The 24,288-nt window shown below is 37.3% G+C and overlaps 1 protein-coding gene across 3 annotated transcripts in view; it reads left to right on the top strand.

Annotated features, from left to right (window-relative positions):
- The window catches only part of LOC121654726 (roundabout homolog 1-like), an 89,450-nt gene that overhangs the window by 18,645 nt on the left and 46,517 nt on the right, over positions 1–24,288 (top strand). For all 3 annotated transcript variants that reach the window (XM_042008975.1, XM_042008974.1, XM_042008976.1), the window contains one exon: positions 15,727–16,053. In XM_042008975.1, the coding sequence (XP_041864909.1) occupies positions 15,727–16,053 (327 nt within the window). The remainder of the gene's footprint in view (positions 1–15,726; positions 16,054–24,288) is intronic.

Genomic DNA, 24,288 nt, shown 5'->3' with positions numbered 1-24,288 from the left:
TTAAAAATAGGTACAGGCAAAAAGGCTCATAAATTCTAGAAAACTGTAAATAAATTTCTTCCTACTTTGCTTGTCATGCCCTAATTTTACACCCCACTTTAGAACACATAAGCATTTTAAACCTTTCCATTTTCTCATTTAACTATAAAGTTTGCACTGTAAAAATGAATAATGCCTGATTTTAATTAAATAAAAGGGAAGCAACAAAGTGTAGGCAAGGACAGCATCAAGGTGTTAGGGACGGGGCTGCAGGCTTTGGTCAGTGAGATAATTGTATTCATGCTTAGAATTGCTATGAGCACAGACAGAAAATGAAACTTCAGTTAGGCATTGATCAAACCCTGTGTTCCAGTTTTCTGTGATTCTCCACAGCAATAGAAACTGAGCAGATTAAAGCTTCTCTACCAATTAACAAAAGTACCTGCAGTGGTTTGTTCATATCAAACAGCTGCCTTATTGTGGGGTGGGAGAGTGGTATCAAAGTTGACAATAGCCAGATTTAATTAAACTCCTTTATTTCATTATTTCCTTCATAAACAGTTTTCTTTTTATTGACAGATCCCGTGCTTTTATATTAAAAGGAAAACAGAAGCTTTCTTCACCAAGCAGAGAATAACATCTTACGGATTTGATAGTATTCAAACACAAAACGAAACAGTTTACCTAACAGATATCATGAAAGCATCCAGAAGCTGCTCCACCGATAAACCTGAACCCCAACAATCCATACAGTGATGCAAACAAGCTGGGCTGTGGCCATATACCTCACATCAATGAACAACCGCAGAGCCTGTGCCAACATGTGTGATCAACAGCATCACAGATGGAGCCAAATAAAAAGCTGTTCATACAGATTAACAGATAAATCCTCTAGTTACTAAAGCACCACAAAAGCATTTTTAATCACCTTCTGGAATTCTATTAAAAAGTGGATTGTTGGGTGAGTTGTTATTTTTGTAGAAAGGAGAAATAAAGGGACATGTCTCTATTGTCTAAAACCAAGTGAAAAGAAATTTGCCAAGAACACATAACACATATATGGGGTTGGGAAGTGACTGACATTAGCAGGTATGCTGTAATGAAGAAGAAAAAAAGAGAAGGTCAGAACATATTATGCAGTTTCAGAAATGGCTGCATTGGTGTTCTGAACAGGTGCTATTGAAAGAAAGGCATCTGATAAAATATTCACTGTATTTGCAATTGAAGCTCATTGCTGTAATATCATGGACAAACAAACAAAAAAAAAAACCTAAAGTTGTATATCGAAACTGCATATTTCATAAGTGTACCAAACTGTAGAATGAAGGCTGTGTTTTATGAAGGAATTAAAAAGGCATCAGCACCACCAGCAACACAAACAGCTGGGTTTTGATAAGATTAGCATTTGGTTCCCAGGCTTGAATACTGCCAGTCAGTCTCCCATTCCTTTATAAAATAAAGACAGCTACCTCAAGATGTAAAACTGTTTGAGAAATGAAATGTGCCTTTGAATGCAAACACTGGACAAGCTTTTATCATTACATGGCACATTTATTTAAAAATAAGCAAAACGCCACACTTCTGTAATTCCCTCATGTTTAAACATTTAATTCTTAAACATTTAATTAAAGTTCAGTTGCAAGGAAACAGGGGTATTGTGCTTTTTTGTGACAGACACCTGTAGAGTAAAGCTAATAATATGCACTTTATTACGCATATGTGTGGTTGTGATGCTTCCGCCAACATTTTGCATTTTTTTAAGCGTTTTTTGTGCACGTCCTCAGAAATGAATGCTACATGTTCACAGGTTACAGTAAGTAACCACACTGGGGCAGTTTGACCAGATATAATGTGACAGCGTTGACAGTAATTAAAACTACAAAAAATTTTGAAGACAATACACACTATGTTTGGTTTATGAATTTTTTTCAGCTTTGATTTCAAAATTAACCAAACATTAACCTCATCCATTGTTCCCTTTATCACGTTTATCCTGTTCTCTAATCCTCAAGTAACAAGCATAGTACACAAGCAGGTACAATTATGATCCTAACAGAACCAGTTCCCTAAGAAAGAGATTAAAAAGAGAGATAAAGAGAATTTAAATTCTTTTTGAGAACAATCTCAGGTTTAATGTATACTGTAACTTTTAAATTAAAATAGCTAAACACTGACTTTGTGAGTCCTCCAGACTACACCGTAACGATATGGGACAAAGATCTAGCTGAGACAGAAATATGTTTTCTATATGAGATGGAGGATTACCACTACTCTATATTCTAACAAGGATGTAAAGTTGAGATATGAACAGCTTCACTTACCAGTTACAAGATGCAACCTGTGGCCAAACACTGAAGCCTGTAGGTTACATTTCCTCTAGAACAGGTTTATACTTTGTCCTTTTAGTAAAAACTAAACAGTTTGATGTTATTTATCCTATTTATCCTATTTACACCACAGCACCTCATTTCTCCCTACATAATTTCTGTACTGTGCATAGCTCAGTTTCATTCCGATGCCACACACACACAAACACGTGCTTGCACGTGCAGGTGTGCACACTCCAACCATCTGCAAATGCATATTGGACATATGTGGCTTTAACCACCTGAAAATCAGACAGAAAACTGGTTGTTTTTTAAACTCTCCCAGGGAGGTGAATATGGAAACACTTGGGTTGTGTTGAGAGCGAGAGAGAGAGGTCTCAGCATGGCTTGCACCTTAGTACCCGGTGACCTTCGGACCTGCTTGCCATCGTCCTGTGCTGCTTGGTGCTTCTGCTCCGCGGTGCCGGGGGGCTACGCTCAGGGTCCTCTTCTGTTCTTGGTTGCGTGGGTGTGCAGTTCTCCCTGCATTGGCTCTCCTGGGCTCTATACTATGCCGGCCTGCTGGATCCTTGGGTGTCATGTCCATTCTTGCCTTCTTCTGATGTTTCGGGGCTGGGCATGGCCCCTTTGCGAGCACATGGTTCATCTCTGCCACGTAGTTGCACTCGCACAATCACACATGCATGTACCCTGAAAAACATATGCTTTTATTTCTATGCATTTGCAAATATTTATCCTGTATTGAGACTGTTACTCAAGACAAATAGTCCTAAGCTGTCCAACAGGTGTCAGAAAGCTAAGATAGCTGGATGTTAGTTTTTAATGGTGGTTTGTGCTGTGTTATATTTAATCTGAGAGAGGAACCAGGTTTTACTGCATTAGCTTTTTTAATTAAAACATTTTAGAAAACATTCTTATTGTCTTTGTTGCTGATGGTAATATGAAAGGATTCACCAGGGTGTGGTGAAGAGTGAGGGGGGTGCTGGTATCTGTGTGGAAATTAATTTAGTTTTTCCCTCTACAAAGTGTTATCTGCTGGCTCAAGCTTCACCACAAACAGAGATAAGAGGATAGCAGTTTTGATTATTTTATCTCATGGAAAGCATACCAGTAAGCTTTGTGCATAAAAAGTTTGACTATTTATTTACATCTAGATGTTAATGTAATCCACCTATCTTGGTGTTTTACCAGACCTTTAAACAATTACAGTGCCATATTAGTAACTTGAAAAGGACAGTAAATACTTGATGTTAGACAAAATCTGCATGATGTAACATGCAATTTATATGTATTGTTAGCCTGATTTTACAAACCTGATTATATAGTCTACTTTTGTTTGCTTGCTATGTCTAAAACAAATGGTGAATTTATGCATCTGGTAAAAGTTGCAAACAATTATTGAGATTACTGTAGCTGTATACACATTTTCTAGAAATGTAAAATGGCATTCATTTACCAAGGTAATTTGACTGATGTTTGTTTATTTTGTAATATATTTCTTGACAATGAGAAACACATGTACACATGCATATTAGCTGAAAATATTCATTTATTACCACTTTAGCGCTCAGGGCAAAGTCTCTCTACTCTTTTAATATGCCAGTTCACATCAGGTCTTCCACTTCAAGCGGCACAGTTAAGATCAAAATGAATGTAGGTCATGCAGAAATGCATGTGACCTGTAATGACCTAGCATTAGGTTCTAATGTTTTAATTAAGTATTGATTTAGTTACTTTAGCATATAAAGTCTAAAATAACATTTTCACAACTTGTAAGCCTCAAAGGAAATTAACCAAACATGAAAATGTACAGATGGTCAAGCATCCAATGCATTATACACTCAATTTAGCTGATTATATTAAGAATGTAGACTACATTGGAGATTAAATAATGGGAAGATGTGGCATAAAAGTGTCACTTATACTGTGATTAAATTTTTTTTAAATGTCAAATCAGTACCTGCAAGAGCAATCCTTTGGGGATTTTTTTCTTTTTTTAAAAAAATAAACCACCTCTGTGCAAATTCAGTCTTTGTTCTTTTCATGGGAAGTTTCACTCTCAAGCTCAGCCTGAGTGATAATCAATGTCCTATACAGCCACTTTTCTTTCCACTGAACATTTAATGGAGTGAGAATAAGCTTCTGGGATCGGCCGCTGGCCTTTGCGAGCAGTTGTGCTTTCAGGTGTTTCTCATCAGAAATGCAGGAGGTGAGCTCCTGCCTACCGTCTCAGCTTATTCGTTCTTTGGTAAACTGAGTATAAGTGTAATCAGAAAGTAGAAAGCTAAGATGATGCTAGCAGTATCTGACACATAAAACTGGTATCTCTCACATAAAAGATACCAGTGAAAAGCACTATCATGGATAGAAATATGCTAAGCACACTTTGCTCACAATGCAGCTAAATACCATGTGTGCATGATTAAAAAAGATTATGTTTGAGAATGGCACCAAAATGATACAAAATTTATACAAACTGCAGGAATTTTAGTTGAAAAATGCAATGTGTTTGTCCCTCCCTGTGTTTCATAGGCAGCCTGATGGATTTACTTTCCAGTTAAAGTGTCCCGGTGACCTACTTGGCTCAGATGTTTATCGTGCACCAGCCATGTTCTGGTTCGAGTATGCCCTGGGGCCTTAATTGCTTGTTACCTTTCCAGTGAGCATTTAACAGATGGAAACCCAAAAAAGTAGTTTTGTTTTGTTTTCTCATTTCCTGTGCCGTAGCACATATGCATATACATATCATAAATTAATTTATTGTTAGGAATTAGTCGATTATTCAGTTGACTGATAAAGTATGAGGGCTGCTTGGACCAACTGACAAATTATGAGCCATTTATTTTAGTATTCATTTAATATTATTTATTAAAAGAAAATTGGCAAATAAAATCAATAATGGGCAGACTTGTTAGTCTGCATTAGGTTAAATCAATTCTTGAGCCTGTGTTAAGCTTGTATGTGAATTCCTCCTGCTTAAATTTTCTCTCAGCCCATATCTCGCCCTGAACATCTGGGTGCTGCAGTTGGGAGGTGTTATCATGTTCATGACCTTGACTCGCCTCCCCGGAGACTGCCTCAATTTGCTGCATTGTGTTGCCGAACACAGGAACACTGATTTACAGTAGAGTAACCAGAGTTTTTCTCAAGGCGTCTGCAATTAAAACCACACGTGCAAATGCAATTTAAAATAAAAAAGATCAGAAATAAAACACAAATAGACACCTTGTCCCCGGCCACACACAGACTGAGAAACACACTTGGATTCCTTTCTCCGCATTCTTGGGTGAATGACAGTGTTCAACTGTTCCACTTAATTGTAGTTTATACTGCCTGAGAAGGAATGTTCTTTGTGTTTGACTTTACAAATGAGTAAGTGTGTGTGTTTGAGGTATGTGACTACAGGATATGAAGAACAGAAATGTTGACATTTGAGGTAATTTGTTTATTTGATTTCTTGCAGTCAGTTAACTGAAAAGAAATATGTTACTTTTGAAGTTCTATTATATCTACATAAATATTAGAAACAGGAAAAGAAGTGCATTGTAAGTTTAAAAGGAAGCTGTGTGCTGAAACATTTCATATCATAGATAAAGTATTAAGTCTATCATCAGCATACTTTTTATGAATACACATAAAATTGATACAAATTCTCACATTCACACATTTTACAGATGTTCATGAAATTGTCCATATGCATAAAATAGAAAATAGACATCAGGAAAACTCCTGGTCTCTTTCTTTCTCTCTTGCTGTATATATATATATATATATATATATATATATATATATATATATATATATCATGTCATGTAAAATGTATGCAAACTAACTAAACAACAAATTAATTTATGCAAAATTTTTGAAAGCTAACAGCTGATGATATATCTTTTTATCAACAATTGTTTAGGATAATCATGCACTGTATGGCTTCAATCACTTAAACTCAAATGATAATAAAATAAATAAATAAAAATATGTTTATACGTATAAATGTTACATGCTACAGTCACTTGCAGTTGGACACCTAAGGTTTACCCAAGTAAAGGTCGGTTTATAATAAATGATTGCTAGGATTTGATGTCTATCCTTGGGGTGGTACCTGGGGAGTCATGACATTCAAAGGCAGGACCCCACCCTCTGGTCCTATCTTTGAATCTCCTGGCATCTTTTCAAACTGTAGAAAAGTTTGACACAATTAATAACTCCTTAATTAACTAAAGGATCCTTGTTTGGAGGCTGGACGGGATTGAAGTGCAACATCTTTTTTTAATTTGTGGTTCACCATTTGATATAACTTGGATATTTGGAGGTTCCTTATACTGATCTTTTCAGTTGTTGTATAAACATGTGGCCAAACATTACATCAGGTTTAAAGACATCATGTAGAGAATGCGCACATGACATCACCGCAGCTTTCTCATTTTGGACGCACCCGGCTGCTGTTTCCATCTATACTTTCAGGTGTCTCACTAGGAAACTGTTAATAAGATGTCTAAAACAAGCTGAAACGTCCTTACTGTGATAAACTCAGAAGAGAAGTGAAGAGATGCAATAAAACTAATTATTAATAACTTAGATTGTTAACAATCTCCATAACAATGCATAGAGTATAGGTTTAGATGCGTTGCTATCTATTTCAGTCTCAAAAGTAGGTGTTTAGTTTGTGGTTAGTGTACGTTCCTACACTCCCATGAATTTAAAAACTACTGACCATTAAATGTTCATGCAGCCATTTTACAAACAGATGGATGGAAATCTGTATATCAGCAGCAAATACACCATGATAATTTATATGTTAATTAAACATTTATTGTTCTGATATTTTGATTCTGAAATCAAATAAATTATCTGTTCATCTGGGTGGGTGTTATAAAAGATAAAGACATATGTCTAAACAAAGGCTACAGCAATAACTAATTTAATACATCTTGCAAATAATGCAGTTAAAGCATGAAAGCAGTCAAAAATATAATGAAAGTGATGTTCTCACCTGCACATGGAGTTTCCTCCAGATCGGTACAGCTGCATTTAAAATCACATATTTATCATGTCTGTAGCCAGTATCCCTTTCATGAGTATACAGGTGTACCGACTCACCTGTTCTCTCATGATTCCGTTAGTTGAGCTGAGACATTGTAAATGCAGCCACCTTTACTTCTGCGCACTTAAAGCACAAACTGTCCTTTATAGCCAAACCATGGACAGCCAAAACCACATCACCTGGAAAAGTTTCTGTCCACTGAGCTCTAGGATGTATTTATCCAACGTATTCACTGCACTGCACCAAGACATAAACGCGGGTTTCATTTCCTTTTTTGTGTGCTGATCACGAAGCTGCTGCTGCAGCCAAGTACACAACTCAAGAAAAAAAAAAAAAGATAGGAAATACTCAGAAATTCTGAATAAGAGAAATTAAAAAGAAGTGAGTCACTGCTAAACCCATGTACACCCAAAATGGCAATTTCTCCCACTATTAGGAAGGATGTTGAACATGCACAAATTCAACTGTATCTGAGCCTGTAAATAGCTTATGGTCTTTGGGGCCATGTAAAAATATATTACAAAGTCAACACATTTCAATAAACACATTTCATGGCTTTTAAAGGTGGCTTTTTGTGATACTTTGCTGACATTCCTGGACAATCAGATGTGTTTAAGATTGAAAAAGAGGTGCAGAGAAGAGCAGCAAACACTTGCATAATATAACTTTCTGTCACACTGTGATTGTAGCTGTAGCTGTAGCATAGCATAGATGTCTAGTCTGGGTCTGTAGAGTATATTTTAGGATGGGAATGCTTATTCAGACAGGAGCTCATACAGTAATATAAATTCATACTGATATTACTTCTGTGAAACTGAGATGAACACCACTGTATCACATCAAAGGTATAAATCTTTTTTCCAATTTTTACAGCAATTTCACAAGCATAAAGATTACTTACTTATAATGATTTTTTTCCCCAATTCCTAACAGGAACACTTTGATGTTGTGGCTGTCATTTGTTTCTCTGAATAACTTGCTATTACCCTCTCTGAAATGCTGTTTCAACCTCAAAACATTTAGTTTCATTTTCTGCTTTTCCTGTGCACCATGCACAAGAACAATGCTGAGAACTTGGAAACTTGGAAATTTCTGTCTTGCTATTAAAAGTGTGGACTTTGATCCACAATCTAACATACAGGTCACATAGAATACGAGTAAATGACTTTGACAGACTGAAACAAAGGCTTTGCCTTAAAAAACACAGAGCTGTTTCATTTATTGCACACACTTCAGCCTCTCACATTTCACAAAGCCTTTATTTGTTGTTCTTGACTTTTGGGTCTAAAAAAAGGAGAGAGAAAAAAAGTGGCACATACGAGAAATCCTGACAAACACAAGGTAGAGATTTGCCACTTCTGTTGTGTCAGAATCACAGAGCCAGCAGATTTTGTCAGCTTCCTGCTGCACCAAACGATGACACTATGTCTGCAGCACACAGTAAATGTCACCAACTGCTTTTTCATTACTTTCTTGTGTAGACAAACCACAAAGAGACAATTATACACATTCCTTAGGAAGTGCATGTTGAGATTTTTGACCTTGGGCATGAATCTGAGTTGAAAGCTGAAACCCAAGTTTCCAGCTGCTGGTCTAAAACTGTGTCTGTTTGCCCTCCACAAAGGAAGGTAATTCGGTTGTAAAATTTGATATTTTTTCTGAATATTTCTTTGGTTTGAAAACCGTTATAGTGGCCCCATTTTGTGTGCTGTGACAAAATGATTTTTCACTCTAAATGACACTAGGGTGGGCTGATGCAGAACCACCAACACTGAGGTAAATAACATTTACAGCGTGATATTACTTTTTCTTTTCCACTGTCTTCACTCCTACTTTTTTGGCCTTAACACTAACAGTCTAAAAAAAATTAATTAAGTTTCTATGATTTTAAACGGGATTTCATATCTTTTGATTTTCATTTGCTAGACTCATATGACAATTTATAATTATTTAATTATCATCAACTATTAAAACCTAATTATTTTGATTATTTGCCAGCAAATTACCAAATTTAATTAAACATTTTACGCTATTTTGTTATATTTTTACGTACTGTATTTTATATTTAATCTATTTAATTATTGTAGGTTAACATATTATTTACATGTTATGGATCTAAACCAAAGGGACCTCACTTTAGGTTTAGAGATGCTGTTTATAGAAGCAAAATGCTTTTTCTAGTTTAACAGTATTTTGGGTTTTGAAAGTCACTATGAACTAAAACTCAACACTGGCACTGTTTAGGGAATCCGTATGGTCCGTAAACATCTCATTCAAGGAAAAATTGAGGGTTTGAAATGGGTTTCTACATCACTTTCCCAGCGCAGGGTAGAAAAAATTCAGCCTCTTCATCCATCTTCATCTGAAGTTCATTTCATGCTGCATTTGTAGGACCTTGGAAGTGGGAGGTTGAAACGCTTTTACTCTTGCTTTTTGCTTATCAACAAGATAGTTCACTTAATAAAGAAATTAGATAATAATGCCCGACAGTACAAAGCTGACTTCTAATTGTTGTTTTTTGTTTTTATTTTCCAGTTGGAGTTTCTCATTGAATGCATCACCATTTTCAGTTATGCACATGAAATGTTGAAGCAACAAGTAATGTTAGTTTAAAAAGTTCAGTGATGTAAGCGTTGACTGAATTGTAATTGTACTTGGTAGAGAACTTATTATGACACCAAGTAGTGTTGTCATAGTGACTCTGTTATTTTAATTGGCTGATTCAAAGACTAATAAAGTTTCTACTTTCTGCATTGTTATAATTTTACTGAATAAATTAACTATAAAATAGGGGAAGATTGTAAAGGTTTTTATTCCAACATCTGTAGCTTTCAACTTATTTATTTTAATTTCTGAACAATTTATTTGATTCTTCTAAGAGGCACACATACAGGAGGAAAAAAATAGCAAAAAAATTCACAAGACAACATAAATGCCTGAGGATGGCTAAAAAATGGAAGTGTGTAGATGCTGTGAATAACCTTTGCTGTATATGTACAGTATGTAGTCCATTGTGCTCCTGTGAACATGTTTTTGCATTCTGATTTTGTGCTGGCTGCTGGCCCTTTGCAGATAAAAACCTGGTCTATTGGGGACCACTTGTGGCAGGCTGATATTGCCTCTCAGTAATGCCAGGGAGCTTAGGGAGTTGCACGGCCCCTCAGGCATCAGCCCAACACAATTAAGAACAAGGAAAGTAGCATGTGTGCTGTAAACAGGGACTAAAGGCCACAGTGGCTGCCTTGTTTATATTGTTCTGATACCTGTTTAGACGTCTAGACAGAGTGTAAAATTATAGTTTTGTTAAATATTTACTATTTTTGCCGACAGCTGAATGGGTGGTATTGTCTGTCCCTTTGTTTGATTGGATGTGCTATGTGCTTTGTTTTCCTTTATATAATTTAGGATTAACTTCCATCCTTTCTCAAATAAATCCAATCACCGCCATTCTTTTCTTGTTTAATTCTTTGATCACAGCAGTCAGTATCTGCATTTGAGTTTTTTTCTGTTTTTTTTTCCAGTGCAGGCTGTGCTGTTGAATTGTTATTGGCCCAAAATGTCACTTTATTTGCTCATAGCACTAATCAAACATGCTGTTTTTATAGAGACAACAGACATGTGAAGTATAATCTCAACATTTATTACACTTTGTAGAAAGATGCAGAAGTTGTTTTTGGTAAAACTGACCTGCTGACAAGATGCAGCAGCGCTGTCGGCTCCTTGGACTCATCTAATCATCCTTTTATCCGAAATCTTGGAGTTATTTTTGTATTGGAGTTTCAGGTTTGACAGACAGGTCAGTGCAGTAGTCCAGTCCAGTTTTTATCATCTGAGGCTTATTAACAAAGTAAAGCCTTACCTTCCGTGTGATGTCCTTGAAAGTCATTCATGCTTTTATCTTTTCTAGACTGGACTACTGCAACTCCCTTTTAGTGGGATTGATGAGTCTCTCCTTCGCCATCTCCAGCTAGTTTAAATGTTAAAATGGTCTGGCACCTCCTTGTCTTTCTGAGTTCTTGCATTGTCCTTGTGGAGCTCTGAGATCTGAAGACTAAATACTGTTGGTGGTTCCCAGGACTCGACTTGTGACTCAGGAAGACCGAGCCTTTTCATTTGCGGCCCCTTAACCCTGGAATGGCCCCCCTCTTTCTGTGAGGTCTGCCAGAACCTCACAGAATCTTTTTTGTTGTTGCTTACTGCTTTTATTATTATTATTCTATCATTTTAATTCACCTGTACAGCACTTTGGTCACCTTGTTGAAAGCACTGTATATAGTTTTGATTGATTGATTTGAATTCCTATCTAGCAGCATCCTTGGCTTGTGGTTTATGGTTTATGATTTTCTATTAAAGCCGTCTCTTGTCCTCTACATGGTTCCATCCTGCCAATTAGCTTGCATTTTAGTCCTAACCTCACAACACGCACACACCCTTTGACAGGCACATTGCTAATAAATCTTTGCTACTGAACAGAATGGGAGTAATAACAAGCTTGTATTGGTCAAAAATGTTAACATAACTCAGTGATTGGTTGACCAGTCAGTGTGTGCCACTATTCTCAAGTTAATTCTATTTACAGAGGCTAAAAAGCCAAAGATGTTCCAATTGGTTATGATTTTACTCTGGTTTATAGCATATGCAGAAGTATCAAAACTGTTTTCACATTGTAATTGTCAGCATATTAGCACTGGTATTGTCACAACACAGCTATAGACTCGCACAGCAAACAAACAGAAGCAATTGCCCATCAACGTCTGCTGGTACAAGCAGAAATTTCACAAATAATAAGCTAAACCTGTTCAAAAAAGCTAAAGAAATGATCAAGCTAGGGTTAGTTTATTTTTTGCCCTTTCTATGAACCTTGCTTGTGGTTTCTTTGTTATATACACATTTTCCAACTGATGCCTAACATAATAATTCAGGTGTGATCTCAAAGCTACCAGTCAGGTGTTATAAACCCCACCATACATTTGCACCTTGTCTGCAGGTGTCCTTATTCACAATATATATAAAGAAGGTGCAGTAGGGGATTATAAGAAATACTATTTCTTATCTGCCTTAAATAATCATTTTGACTGATTTAATTCACTAGCATGTAGCCATTTAGCTATAAATCAGCCACTTGGCAACACTAAAGAAAAAATCCAATAAAGTTCACAGTGTCTATAATTTTCCAATGGAGATTTAGTTCTGATGTTATCAGCTGATTTTTACACATCACACATCATCTAGTGACACCTCTGATTAAGACACCTGTGATAATTTCTTCTTTTTCAAGCTTTTAGAAAAGATAGTAAAAAGTGGTTTCTAAAAACAAAAAAATCCACACCCATACAAACACCTATTTTACACTGTGTGAGGTGTTACCTGTCTGGGTAAACACATGTCTGTGTGTGATTCAATGGTTACAGCAGGAATGTAGTGTTCATCACTCTCTAAAGCATGCTGCTGATTATCTGTTTTACAAGGCTATTGGCACAATATAGCAAGGTCTGCTGAATGCTGTGTAGTTAGCAGCAACATGACAGAGTGGGGAAGTGTTCCCACAACAATACTGCAGGCAAGGTTTAAATTACACAGGGGCTTTTGGGGGCCTTAGTTTTAGGCACCACAACTTCCCAAGTCATGCGCACATGCATATGTATTAGTGCACAGCAGCACAGTTAAAAATAGGGACACTGCTGTAGTTTACAGCCTTCTCTGTTTATGACTTTTCTCTGTTGCTTTCCTGTTTAGTACATATATATATATATATATATATATATATATATATATATATATATATATATTGGGGAGGTTTGCTTTGTCCTCAGTCTTGCTGGGACTCCTTACACAGTTTGTTTGAGAGGAGTAGGGTGATTGACATTTCAGTAGTGTATCAGGGATTAGAGGTCATTTTGTGTTTGTTAGTGTTGATATAATTGGAGATATTGATTCATAATTCTACAGCTTATTTAGAGATTGTGAAATTGGCCTCTAAACAGAAATATGATAGAAGCTAGAAATTCATGTATAGGGTGGAGTTGCTTTTTTTTCTGGGTGGACATCCAGAGCAAACAGGGTGATATGTAATATCAGAATCAGAATTGCCTTAATTATAATTGTTGCATCAACAACAAAATTACAGCATCTGCTCCTATAAATATTGCCTTTTAAAATATTTACAACTATTAAATAAAAACTGTAAAAAATAGAAATTTAAGTGTAACAAACATATATAAATACAATGTAATATTGCATAGCGTTTATTGCACTTTGTGAGCAGTTCTTATCGGTGTGATTTTGAATTGTTTTTGGTTATTGCTTTTGGAAGGAGACTGTCTCTTAGCCAACTAATCTGGGCTCTGTGTGACCTGTAGCGCTGTCCCGAGGGTAACAGCTCTAATAGGTGGTAACGGGGGTAAGAGGAGTCTTTGATGATGTGTTGAGCTTCGCTGAGGTAGCAAGAGCTGGCGATGTCCTCAAGAGCTGCCTGTGATCCTCTGCAGCACCTTCCTATCTGCTGCCGACAGGATGCTCTCTATGGTGGCTCTGTAGAATGACACCAGCAACTTCACCTCCAGGTTGATCCTCCTGAGCACCTTCAGGAAATGGAGTCGCTGCTGGGCTTTCTTCACCGCCTCCTATTGGCAGTCCAGGAGAGTTCATCAGAGATCTGCATGCCTAACAACAATTTTCACCGGGTGCGCGTGCAATGAGTTACGGCTGCAGCCATCTAACACGCTATTTGCGGTCATTTTAGTCAATGGTTGGTTCACACCGGGCACACCACAGTGCGTGTCAGAAGCATCCCCTCCACTAAATATACGTGCTAAATCTGTTTTTGACGGAACACGAATCCACGCTGTGCGATGCACACGCAGTGAAAATTGGGGGTAAGAATCGGATGGAGTGGACCCTTTACATACAGTACCCGTTGATGTAGAGAGGGGCCAGATCCGTTCTGCCCTTCCTGAATTTCAGGATGATTCCTTTAATTTTTGTAGTGTTCAGTGGGAGATTGTTTTCTGAACACCACACTGACCGCCACTGTTGACCTCATCTCTGTAGCCAGACTCATTATCCTCTGAGCTGACAGAGTGATCCAGAGTGGGTGGCAGACAAGCCCCGATGTGTTGGGAAACTAGTCTTTCAAAACACTTCATGACCACAGGTGTAAGTGCAACAGGACTGTAGTCGTTGAGACTGTCCACTGCTGTCTTTTTGATGGTGGTTGAAGTTTTGAGGCAAGCTGGAAAACTGCTTTATAACAGACACTGATTGAAGATTGTGGTGAAAACTCCAGTCAGTTGGTCAGCACACGCTCTGAGTACCTTGCTGGACACTCGGTCAGGGCCTGCAACCTTCCTGGGGTTCACCGTCTTTAGTGCACGCCTCACTTCATGCTCTTGTATTGTCAGTGTGCTGGTGGTGGGGAATAGTGATAGTGGTGTGGGTGCTGAGGGTCTTTTTGACTCAAACTGGACAAAGAAGATCCTCTGCCATTGAGGCATCAGTCATAGCAGTCATCTGATTACTGCTTCTGTAGTTGGTGATTTTATTTTATCCCTGCCACGCTCCTGGAGACAAGTACTCCTCAATGGCCACCCTGATGCCTCTTTTGAGGGCCGACCTGGCTGCACTATATAGGGGCCAATCGCTGCCCCTCAACTTGAAGGATGTGTTGTTGTACTTTGCTGTTCCTCCAGGATTTTTGGTTAAGAAAGACCCTCACCTTTTTTCCGGCTGTAGCATTATCTATACAATTCTTAATAAAGGACATACCACAGTACACCATTTACATTTGGTAGGATGTTTTTCCCCAACTTACTTATTTCTGTGGTCTTTCAAAAAGTATGCAAAATAACAACATACTGTATGCCTTTCTTATGCTACTGTTACTAAGGTTTAAGTCTGTGAAATAAGTACAAAACATTATTGTGTCTGTGTAACCAAAGATAATGCCTTAATCCCATTACAGTTCAGCTTTGCAGCTTTTCTCCAATGCTGTATATATTTATGTCATACATACATTTTTGACTGTCAGGCATGCTTTCAAAGATATTGCTTCCAGGGGATTTAACATGTCAATGGTGTCTTCTAATTTATGGAGGGGTTCCAAGTGCTAAAACAAAAGATAAACAGTTTTTGAGGGCATGTGTTTGTCTCGTAATTATATTACCAAAGTGGCTTACTGTTAATTTAAGGCAATCGCTCAGCAATAATAATGTTCCACATCTAATTCCTTTTTGATTAGTCCGTTTTATGTCATAGAGGGATTGTTTGATGGATTTCATTGTGGCTCTTTTGTGTTCTAATGACATGTACAGTAGGGATATAGCTGGTTTAGTGGTAAAAAGGATCCTTCACTTTTTCTGTGTTGTTCTTCCCTTGTAGGGTCTCGTCTTCGCCAGGAAGACTTTCCTCCCCGCATTGTGGAGCACCCCTCTGACCTCATTGTGTCCAAAGGGGAGCCAGCCACGCTAAACTGTAAGGCAGAGGGTCGTCCGACCCCAACGGTGGAATGGTACAAAGATGGAGAGCGAGTCGAGACAGACCGCGACAATCCACGCTCCCATCGTATGCTGCTTCCGAGTGGATCCCTCTTCTTTCTGCGCATCATTCATGGACGCCGAAGCAAGCCAGATGATGGCAGTTATGTGTGCGTCGCCCGAAACTATCTAGGCCAGGCGATCAGTCACAATGCATCGCTGGAAGTAGCCAGTAAGTTCTGCAGTGTGTATTAGTGTGTTAATGCTGATATTCTTGTTAGCACTGATGTACCACACATAAAGCCAAATCAAAACCTGGCATTTTTGTGTTCCTATATGTTTTTTTTCTATTTTAGAGACAGGTGTCCAACTTGTAGCAGCTGTGTCTGCTTCAGTTTTGAGGGTTAAATAATGTCTGAGTGTGTTGCAACAGGTGACAGTTTTGCTGAATCGTAGCCTTGCAAGTGTCAAGTGTTGGGTGTTGCTTGTTAAACAACCTTTTTACTGCAGGATGTCTCAGACAGGAATCCATCAGGTTGCATGCAACAGCAACACATATGTGTGTGTGTGTGTGTTTTAGCTAAAGTGATGGAGTGGAGCCTGTGCTGAGGGCAAAGAGCAAAGGTCAGGTCTTAAAAATCATCAGAAGAATGTAAACGCAGATGCTGTGTGAATCCCTAGGGGGCACAGGTTTTCCAAACCTAAAAACACAGCGATCCGTCTGGATAACAACATTTGTAAAGATTACACTGATTAAAGGAGGTGTTGGTGACGACGGTTAACAACCACAGCCATGCCCACACAGTGCATATCTCCCCATTGTTTATGCTGTCAAGCCTCTCCTCTGCACGGCTGTGTCAGCCTGCAGTGATCTCCCTAGTCTCAGTCTACTGGGCTTGCATCAAGGTTTTGGAATTATAATACCCCATCCAGTATCAGTTTTACCTTTTAAATTATAAAGAAGGAGATGATCAAACTCTGTTGTGGTAATGCTAGATCAGCACTCCTACCATAAGAAGCTAAGCCCTCTAGGGAAAGAGTTTATTACTTGTAGTTCACTAAATTTACTGCCAGGTTTTAAGGTGGAGGGGAACACAGAAAAGACTTGTTGAAGCTGCCTGGGTGAATTATGTTTCCTTACTTCATCCTTCAGAGGTCACACAGATTCATGGGTCACCCTGGGGCTAGATGGTAAAACAGAACTGCCTTTGGCAAAGATCTGCTGAGGTGAAGAGAACTGAGGAGCTGGGGAGTGGTAAAAGGAGGATTTACATTATTTGTGGATAAGTGTATTAAATCCTTTGTTTACTCCTGAAAAGGTCATGATGTTTTTGGTTCAGTGTTGTAATTGGTAACAGGTTAATTTGACCAAATTGAAGCTATCATTCTCTGGGTACAAACTGGTATCAAACCACTGTTTTGGAAACATTTGCTTGGACATATAACCAATGCATGTACTATCACCAAGTTGCCATCAAGCTACAATTATGTTATTCAATAACTTCAAACCATACATACGTATGTTGAATGAAGCTTAAAAAAAGAACTGGCTACATGGAGGTTTTTAGATTTTTATTATCCTGTTTAAATCAACAAACCTCAACAACAGTATCACTATATTAATACTGTAGATACTATATACTACAGTAAGCACACTGTTCTATGTATGGAATTGCAGACTTGGAATTATACAGTGGGTACTGAAAGTATTCAGACCCCTTTAAAATTTTCACTCTTTGTTTGTTTGTACAGTAAAGGGTCTGAAAACTTATGACCATGTGATATTTCAGTTTTTCTTTTTTAATAAATTTGCAAAAATTTCTACATTTTATTTTTTTTCTGTCAAGATGGGGTGCTGAGTGTACATTAATAAGAAATAAAATTAACCTTTTTGGATTTTAGCAAATGGCTGCAATAAAACCAACAGTAAAAAATTTAAAGGGGCCTGAATACTTTCCATACGCACTGTATGATATTGCTGGCTTCAATCTGTTAAAGCAATAGCTTTCTGTCATTCAGAATGAGGTTTGTTTTAAATTACATGTTCAAACTGCTTCATTTAGTTAATTTTGCCATGACAATTTGAATTAGCTTGAAATGGAAGCAGTTTAAAATATAATTTTCTGCATTTTAAGACATTAAATGTGGCCCAGAAGGCTGCAAAGAATATTAGGCACACTTTTTAATCACATGTAGAATAAATATAGCTATGCCTAATACATGCCTTCTACAGTTTTGGCATGGCCCCTATATTGGTCTCATGAATTAATTATCATGGAAGGGCATCTTCAACAAAATACACAGTAAAACAACTTTTTATTGTAGTTATATTGACTTTTTATCAGTAACAATACATATTTTACCAAAGTTCTGTGTAGACAGTGTGTCACAGACATACAGACATACAACTTATCCATTAGAGATGGACAATAAATAATTTTTAAATAAAATTGCAGTTTAAAACGTTGAAATTAGCAAATTGCAAAGGAGCATGATTCATTTTCATGTGATGGTGCCTGATCCAACAAACTGCTTTTGCAAATCAATTATGATCCAACATTATGTTAATTACTATGAAATATGTCGTGCATTTTTTCATTAACCGTTAAGGCCCGACCCATGAAAAAATGGTAAGAAAAGTCCATTTTTTAAATATGAGGTCTTTATTTGGCCCTGTAACAAAATGTAACAAAAAAATAAAGAAAAATTTTGGGGGGGGGGGGATATCTACCATTTATTACCATGTGATAAAAATATCATAATATGGTTTTCTGCTTCTGGGTATCTATTAGGGGACAGAAGACAAAGATTAGATTGTGTCCAACAGGATTTCGAGCAAAGCTTATTCCATAAAGTGAAGCAAAACGTCTTAGACGTCTGTATGTGACAAAATTTTATGTCAGGCTCTTATGGGTTAAAACAGCTTGACTTACCTCAGTGGTTTGGTGAAAAAAAGTGATCTTATTAAGAAGTTTATTGGGAAAAAATCAAATGAAATATTCACACATTTCCAGTGCACTAAAGATGTAATGGTCTTCGTTTTTCCAGTGAATTTTCTATGATTTGCACCTTTCCTAAAAATAAACATTGACAGGTCACATTGAATTTATATGATTGGTTCTCATGAATAACTTGTCACTTTAAATAACATGATGAGTTCATTGAGTCAGCTACCCAGGAAGCGGAGATGTGGCAGCACATTGACAAGAATCCCTCAGAGAATTCGTCATTTGATCTTTTATGGACAGAGTAAATGTAAAAGCGACAGTGGAAAATTAAGGACTTAAAAAGCCATGACTCAATTCTACATGAATTTACTCCGTCATGATTTTTCCTACTACTGCTGTGTTTTAACTGATGTAGTAGATGTAGAGAAATTATGGAAAGATGACGGCTGACAGAAGACAGTGTTGAAGGCTGACAGATGTAAAGCGATGTGAGCAGGAAAGTAGTGACAGAGACAGACAGGGACAGAAGACAGAGAAGAAGAAGTATCTGTCCTTCAAGGCACAGAAGTGAAACTTGTTGGCAGAAAATTGAGGTGATGTTGTAGAGACAGTGACAGATGTAGAATGAGCTGGTGCCTGAAGCGTGACCACAGGGTTGAAATACTGTGTAAGCACAGACAGCATGCAGACTGGTACGTGCATGTCCACACACACATCAACACACACAGAGGACTGAAGCCTTTCTCTAAAAGTGAAACAGACGAAATGATAAAAGAGGAGAAAAAGACGTATAATTTAGTTCGCATCCAATAAATGTCACAGAAGACACTCAGCATATTCTTTCTGCCTGCAGGGACCCTGGAGGACCCTGGGAAATGAACATATGTCCTATTGACCTCACCCACTTGATTCAATCATGAAGCGCTTTATTGAGGTGAAGGCAAAGTCACAGCCTGTGTACTCCAAAGGTTATTGGATACTAGAACTGTTTTTAGGGTCGGTAAAAGAAATGAATAGATGTTACACTTAAACTAATTGGACATTGCCATTTTGCTAGAAGAAAGTAAGGCTCACAGCAGTGCTAAAGGTTGAGCTACAACACAGCAGTGAAGTAATAAGCCACAGGCAAAGACAGCCATATGGTCACACGACATGACATACAAAGAAAAAAGTAAAAAAAAAGCCCCTTCTGATGCATCCAGTTATACATTTAGGCATTTGGGTAGTTTAAAAGAATGCATTTTAATACACAGTTATACATTAGGCATGTAAGCTAATAAATTATTCATCAACAGATGTGCAATGAATCCAGATTGTCACAATTTCGACTAACTCTTCTCCCTAATAGTTGCTTTTAACCAGTTTATTTCATGATCTTAGGTTGAAGCATTTTACTTGCATAGATTATATACAGGCTCATAATGATCCATGTGTCCAAGTAACTTAATCTGGTAAAAAGTAAAAATAAATAAATGAATAATTGATGCATATGCATCTATGGGAGAGGGCTCATCTGCTTTTTTATTATTAGTGAAACATTATCTGTGCTGTTTTTATGTTAGTAAACAGGCTAGCTGCAGATCTTTGACAGGACCTTTTTTTTCTTTTTAGAATAATATCTACTTTTATTGGTACAGCATAATGTACCATTATAAAGAGTATAGGGGAAGTCACACATTGCAAATTTGAATATCTGTTTAACTATACATACAGCATTTACAACATGCTAATTATAATTTATTATTTTGCATTGCTAACACAACTAAAGTTATATAATCTTGTTTTTCATAGTGTTGACTATCATTTATTTATTTACATATTAATGTAATTCATTATGGGTCACATATTCCATAGCATGGCTTTGTATCAGTACGCTGTTTTTTAAAGTTGTATCCTTCATTGAATTCTATTTTTTTAACATTACACAGCACCCAGATTTGTTTAGAAATTAAGCTATAGGTAAACCAGGTGAGATGGACTTCTCAGTTTCTCATATTCATGAATGTATGCATTTCTGTTTTAATGTGATGGCATGTGGTAATTACAGTACACAAATGCATTAATTTGATGGACATATCCATTGCAACACTATACTCTGTTAGTAGTGATCATGTGATATGTGGTGCTCTGTCAGCCTGAGAGAGTGACAGCTTAAGCTGAGATCCCTGGACAGTTTTCTTGTCCAATTCCCTTTGATTATAATCTTATGCTGAAAATGTGTGCGTTCAGGAGATAAAGGCAAAAGACAGATGTGGATTCTTTGAAGCTGGGTTCCTTTTCTGCCTGCTCCTAATCATTATCTAATGTCTCCTCACTTGAAATGACTGTCACTGCTGTTGACAACATCTTACCTGCAGATGCTCAGCATAAGTCCAGTATGAGATCTTGAGTCACAGTTAAGCAGTCAGGAAAGTTCTCATTTTCTAACCATATGGTCAAAAATTGATACTGTTTGATTGAAATGCACTGACACTTTATAAGTTCCATTCATCTATTTCCACAAATGAAGCTGGATATCAATATTTATTTTCAGCTGCCTGTGAGAGTTTGTCAAAGCTGTTCTAGCCTCTGCTTCCTCATCCTGGTTTCTGCTCTTATTCTCCTCCAGTTGGCCTTTAGCTAGATCAGTGAATAAGTATCACGCTTCGGGGACAGCTGGTTTCTGTTTACAGACTGGAGACTGGGGCGAGTGCACTGCAAGTAATGTCTAAACAGTTTTAGTCACTGTATTCCCCTCAGCTCAGCATTTCCAGGAGTTGGATTTGTGGCAGAGTGTCAGGACGAAGGGAAAGGGTTTGTTTGGCTTGCAGCAGTGGAATGAGGGGAGAAGAGAAGAGAAGAACTTGAAAGCTTCTGACAAAGAACATATGGCTCCTGGGTGTGTGGGAATCAACCAGGATGTGAAATTTTGTCGTTGTATTATATCTGTGTAAAACATATTATGTCAGAATTGAGCTGTATGCATGGGCTGACATAACAGTTGGTGGTTTACTTGAAAGGAAACAACTGACCTTCACATCTTTTCACATTCACTTGTTTACACCACTTATTACAGCCATCTGATATCTCATGTCCTCATATTGTCCCTAACAAAGGATCAAGGCATTTTAAACGTGACATAGTAAGACTGAAAACAAAACTACCAGTATTAGCTGCTAAGTTGCTAATGCTAAGTTGCTAATCCTGTTTAAATAAGCAAAACTCTTTGTTAAAGAGGAAGACTGTTTTTGTATAGAATGTCTCAGGGGACCAGGAAGTGAATGACATTAAGTAATATCTTTGGTTATCTCTCTATACCTTTTCCTCATCCCTCCAAATCATGCCCAATATCACTTTCTTTTAATATATTCAGCTTTGATTGTTGCCAGAGAGATCCTGTTTAGATCAGCGTTTTGTAAGTGACACTAAATCCCTGGCCATTTCCCGCTCAGCTCTGAACTTTGGTACCGGTTCCATTTCCCTGCATCCTTAGAGTAGAAATGCAGCTACAGTAGATGTTTATCTATTTCCAATGAAACACCATGCTTGCTGTGTCAGGTTACCCTGATGTCATGGGCCTTTGCACCACCCTTTTAGTGATTTGTAGCACAGTTAGAGAAACTTCCCGGAGGGAGAAGTAATCAACACTGATGTGCCTAGCTGCAGAACCATTTCTAACAACTGAAATTAATTAACAGTGGAAACTCATCATCAAGTCAAAACTTGCAACAAGCAGTGTAAATAAGATGTGCCCCACATTTCCTACTTGTGAATTTATCAGAGTGGATGTATTAAAGGCTTACAGCAGTTGAGTAATCCTGCTGTCACTGACAGAAGAGGAGTGTTTTTGCATTTGCTGTGATATTAGTGTTATTCATCCTCTGTCTGTCAATCAATAATGTCACAGTCTGCAGCACCCACCAGCTTCATATGAGCTCTAGGTTAATGCTAACTTCCTCAGGGGTCAGAGGTTGCTTCACTTTTCCATTTCAAACTTGTGTCAGTTTTTTCATTTGCCAAGGCTTTATGCCTGTTTTCTCCAAGCTGCATTGAACTGTATCACATCACCTAGTAGGGAAAAGAAAAAAAAGTAGAAGTGAGGGAAATATCAGTGCAAGTCTGACAGCCCCTTCAAGGCATGAAAATAAAAAATGAACACTCTTCCAGATGGTGTGCAGTATAATTGTGGTTTGATGATTGTGATTTAAATCCCAACATTTTGGAACATCATGAAACTAATCAAAAATCTTATATATATATATATATATATATATTTTAAATGGAGATACTTTGTTTTTTCATTACAAAACAAGCATAATATCTTGAATACCAAACAACTGAATAACAACTAAAGGGCTGTGAAATTCAACTTTGTTTATTATTTGTTTTTGAATACGTTGGAGGCGGTGCATTTAAGATGAACAGATTATTTCATCACTCTACAGTTTTGTTTAAAAAATGAAGAAACGATAACATCAGTTTTTATGTTTTACTTTTTAGCATCTGCTACAAAAAGCAAATGTAAAGCTGTTTTCTATTCATATCTATACAAACCTGTTTCTTTTTAAAGTCAGTGGAAATCATTGAAATATTAATAAAACATTAAATGTCAAACATGAGCAATGCAACATATAAAATGAATGCGGCTGATTAAAAATGGCAAATTACATTGAACTAAGGTATTATATTGTGTATTTGTAGTATGAGTATCAGGTGGAGATCGCACTACATTCAAGATAAAATTGGAGTCAGAAATGTGAACAATTTGTTGGTTCAGCAGCAGAAAAATAGGCTGTCTATGCAGTGTTGTTCATATCGTTTACCCACCACAACCAAAGATCCTGGTATCTTCTCTAATGAGCTGCAGATGTGGTAATTTATAACATGTAGCAAGCTAGGGGACAAAGAGGGGTTGGCTTCTCAGTGGAAAGCCAAATAATGAGATGAACAGTTCCAAAGCACAACAAGCATTCCTGCGCCTGCCTGACTGTCAGTTCTGCATCCCCTATTCTCTGCCATTTTCGTCCTCCTCCTCTCCCTTCTGGAGCATTACACCCTCTCTCTCCCATGGGAATACTTTTGAATGCGCAGACAAGCCTATAAAGAAGCTGCTGTTGTTGAAGCTGCTTGCTGAAAGCTTTGATGGCCAGTAATGTGCTTCCCATTATAAAATTGTCGTACACTCTACTGTATATGCAAATTGCATGTATGCATGTGACACAGACTATGAAGGCAAAGAGTAAAACAAAGGTGTACCTGTGTGTTTCATATTGGCAGAGTGATGCACTGTAAAAGGTTTATTGTCAATCAAAGTAATGTACTAGCAGCAGATCCAATGGTTTTAGATGTTCATCCTTTGTTAATATAAAAGAATAAATAAAAAGTAAAATATGAATAACAATTGTTTTGTTTTTAAAAAAGGTTAGTATTATATTTGCATTGTACAGGCATATAAACATGCTTTATTTATTTAGTTTTTTTACATTTTAAATGGCATATTTAATATTAAAGTACAATATATTAATGTTATGTAAATATTA

Source organism: Melanotaenia boesemani, chromosome 15 (genome assembly GCF_017639745.1).
Source record: "Melanotaenia boesemani isolate fMelBoe1 chromosome 15, fMelBoe1.pri, whole genome shotgun sequence".
NCBI lineage: Eukaryota > Metazoa > Chordata > Actinopteri > Atheriniformes > Melanotaeniidae > Melanotaenia > Melanotaenia boesemani.
The sequence above is the reverse complement of the archived record's forward strand: the minus strand, read 5'-3'. Positions and strand labels throughout refer to the sequence as shown.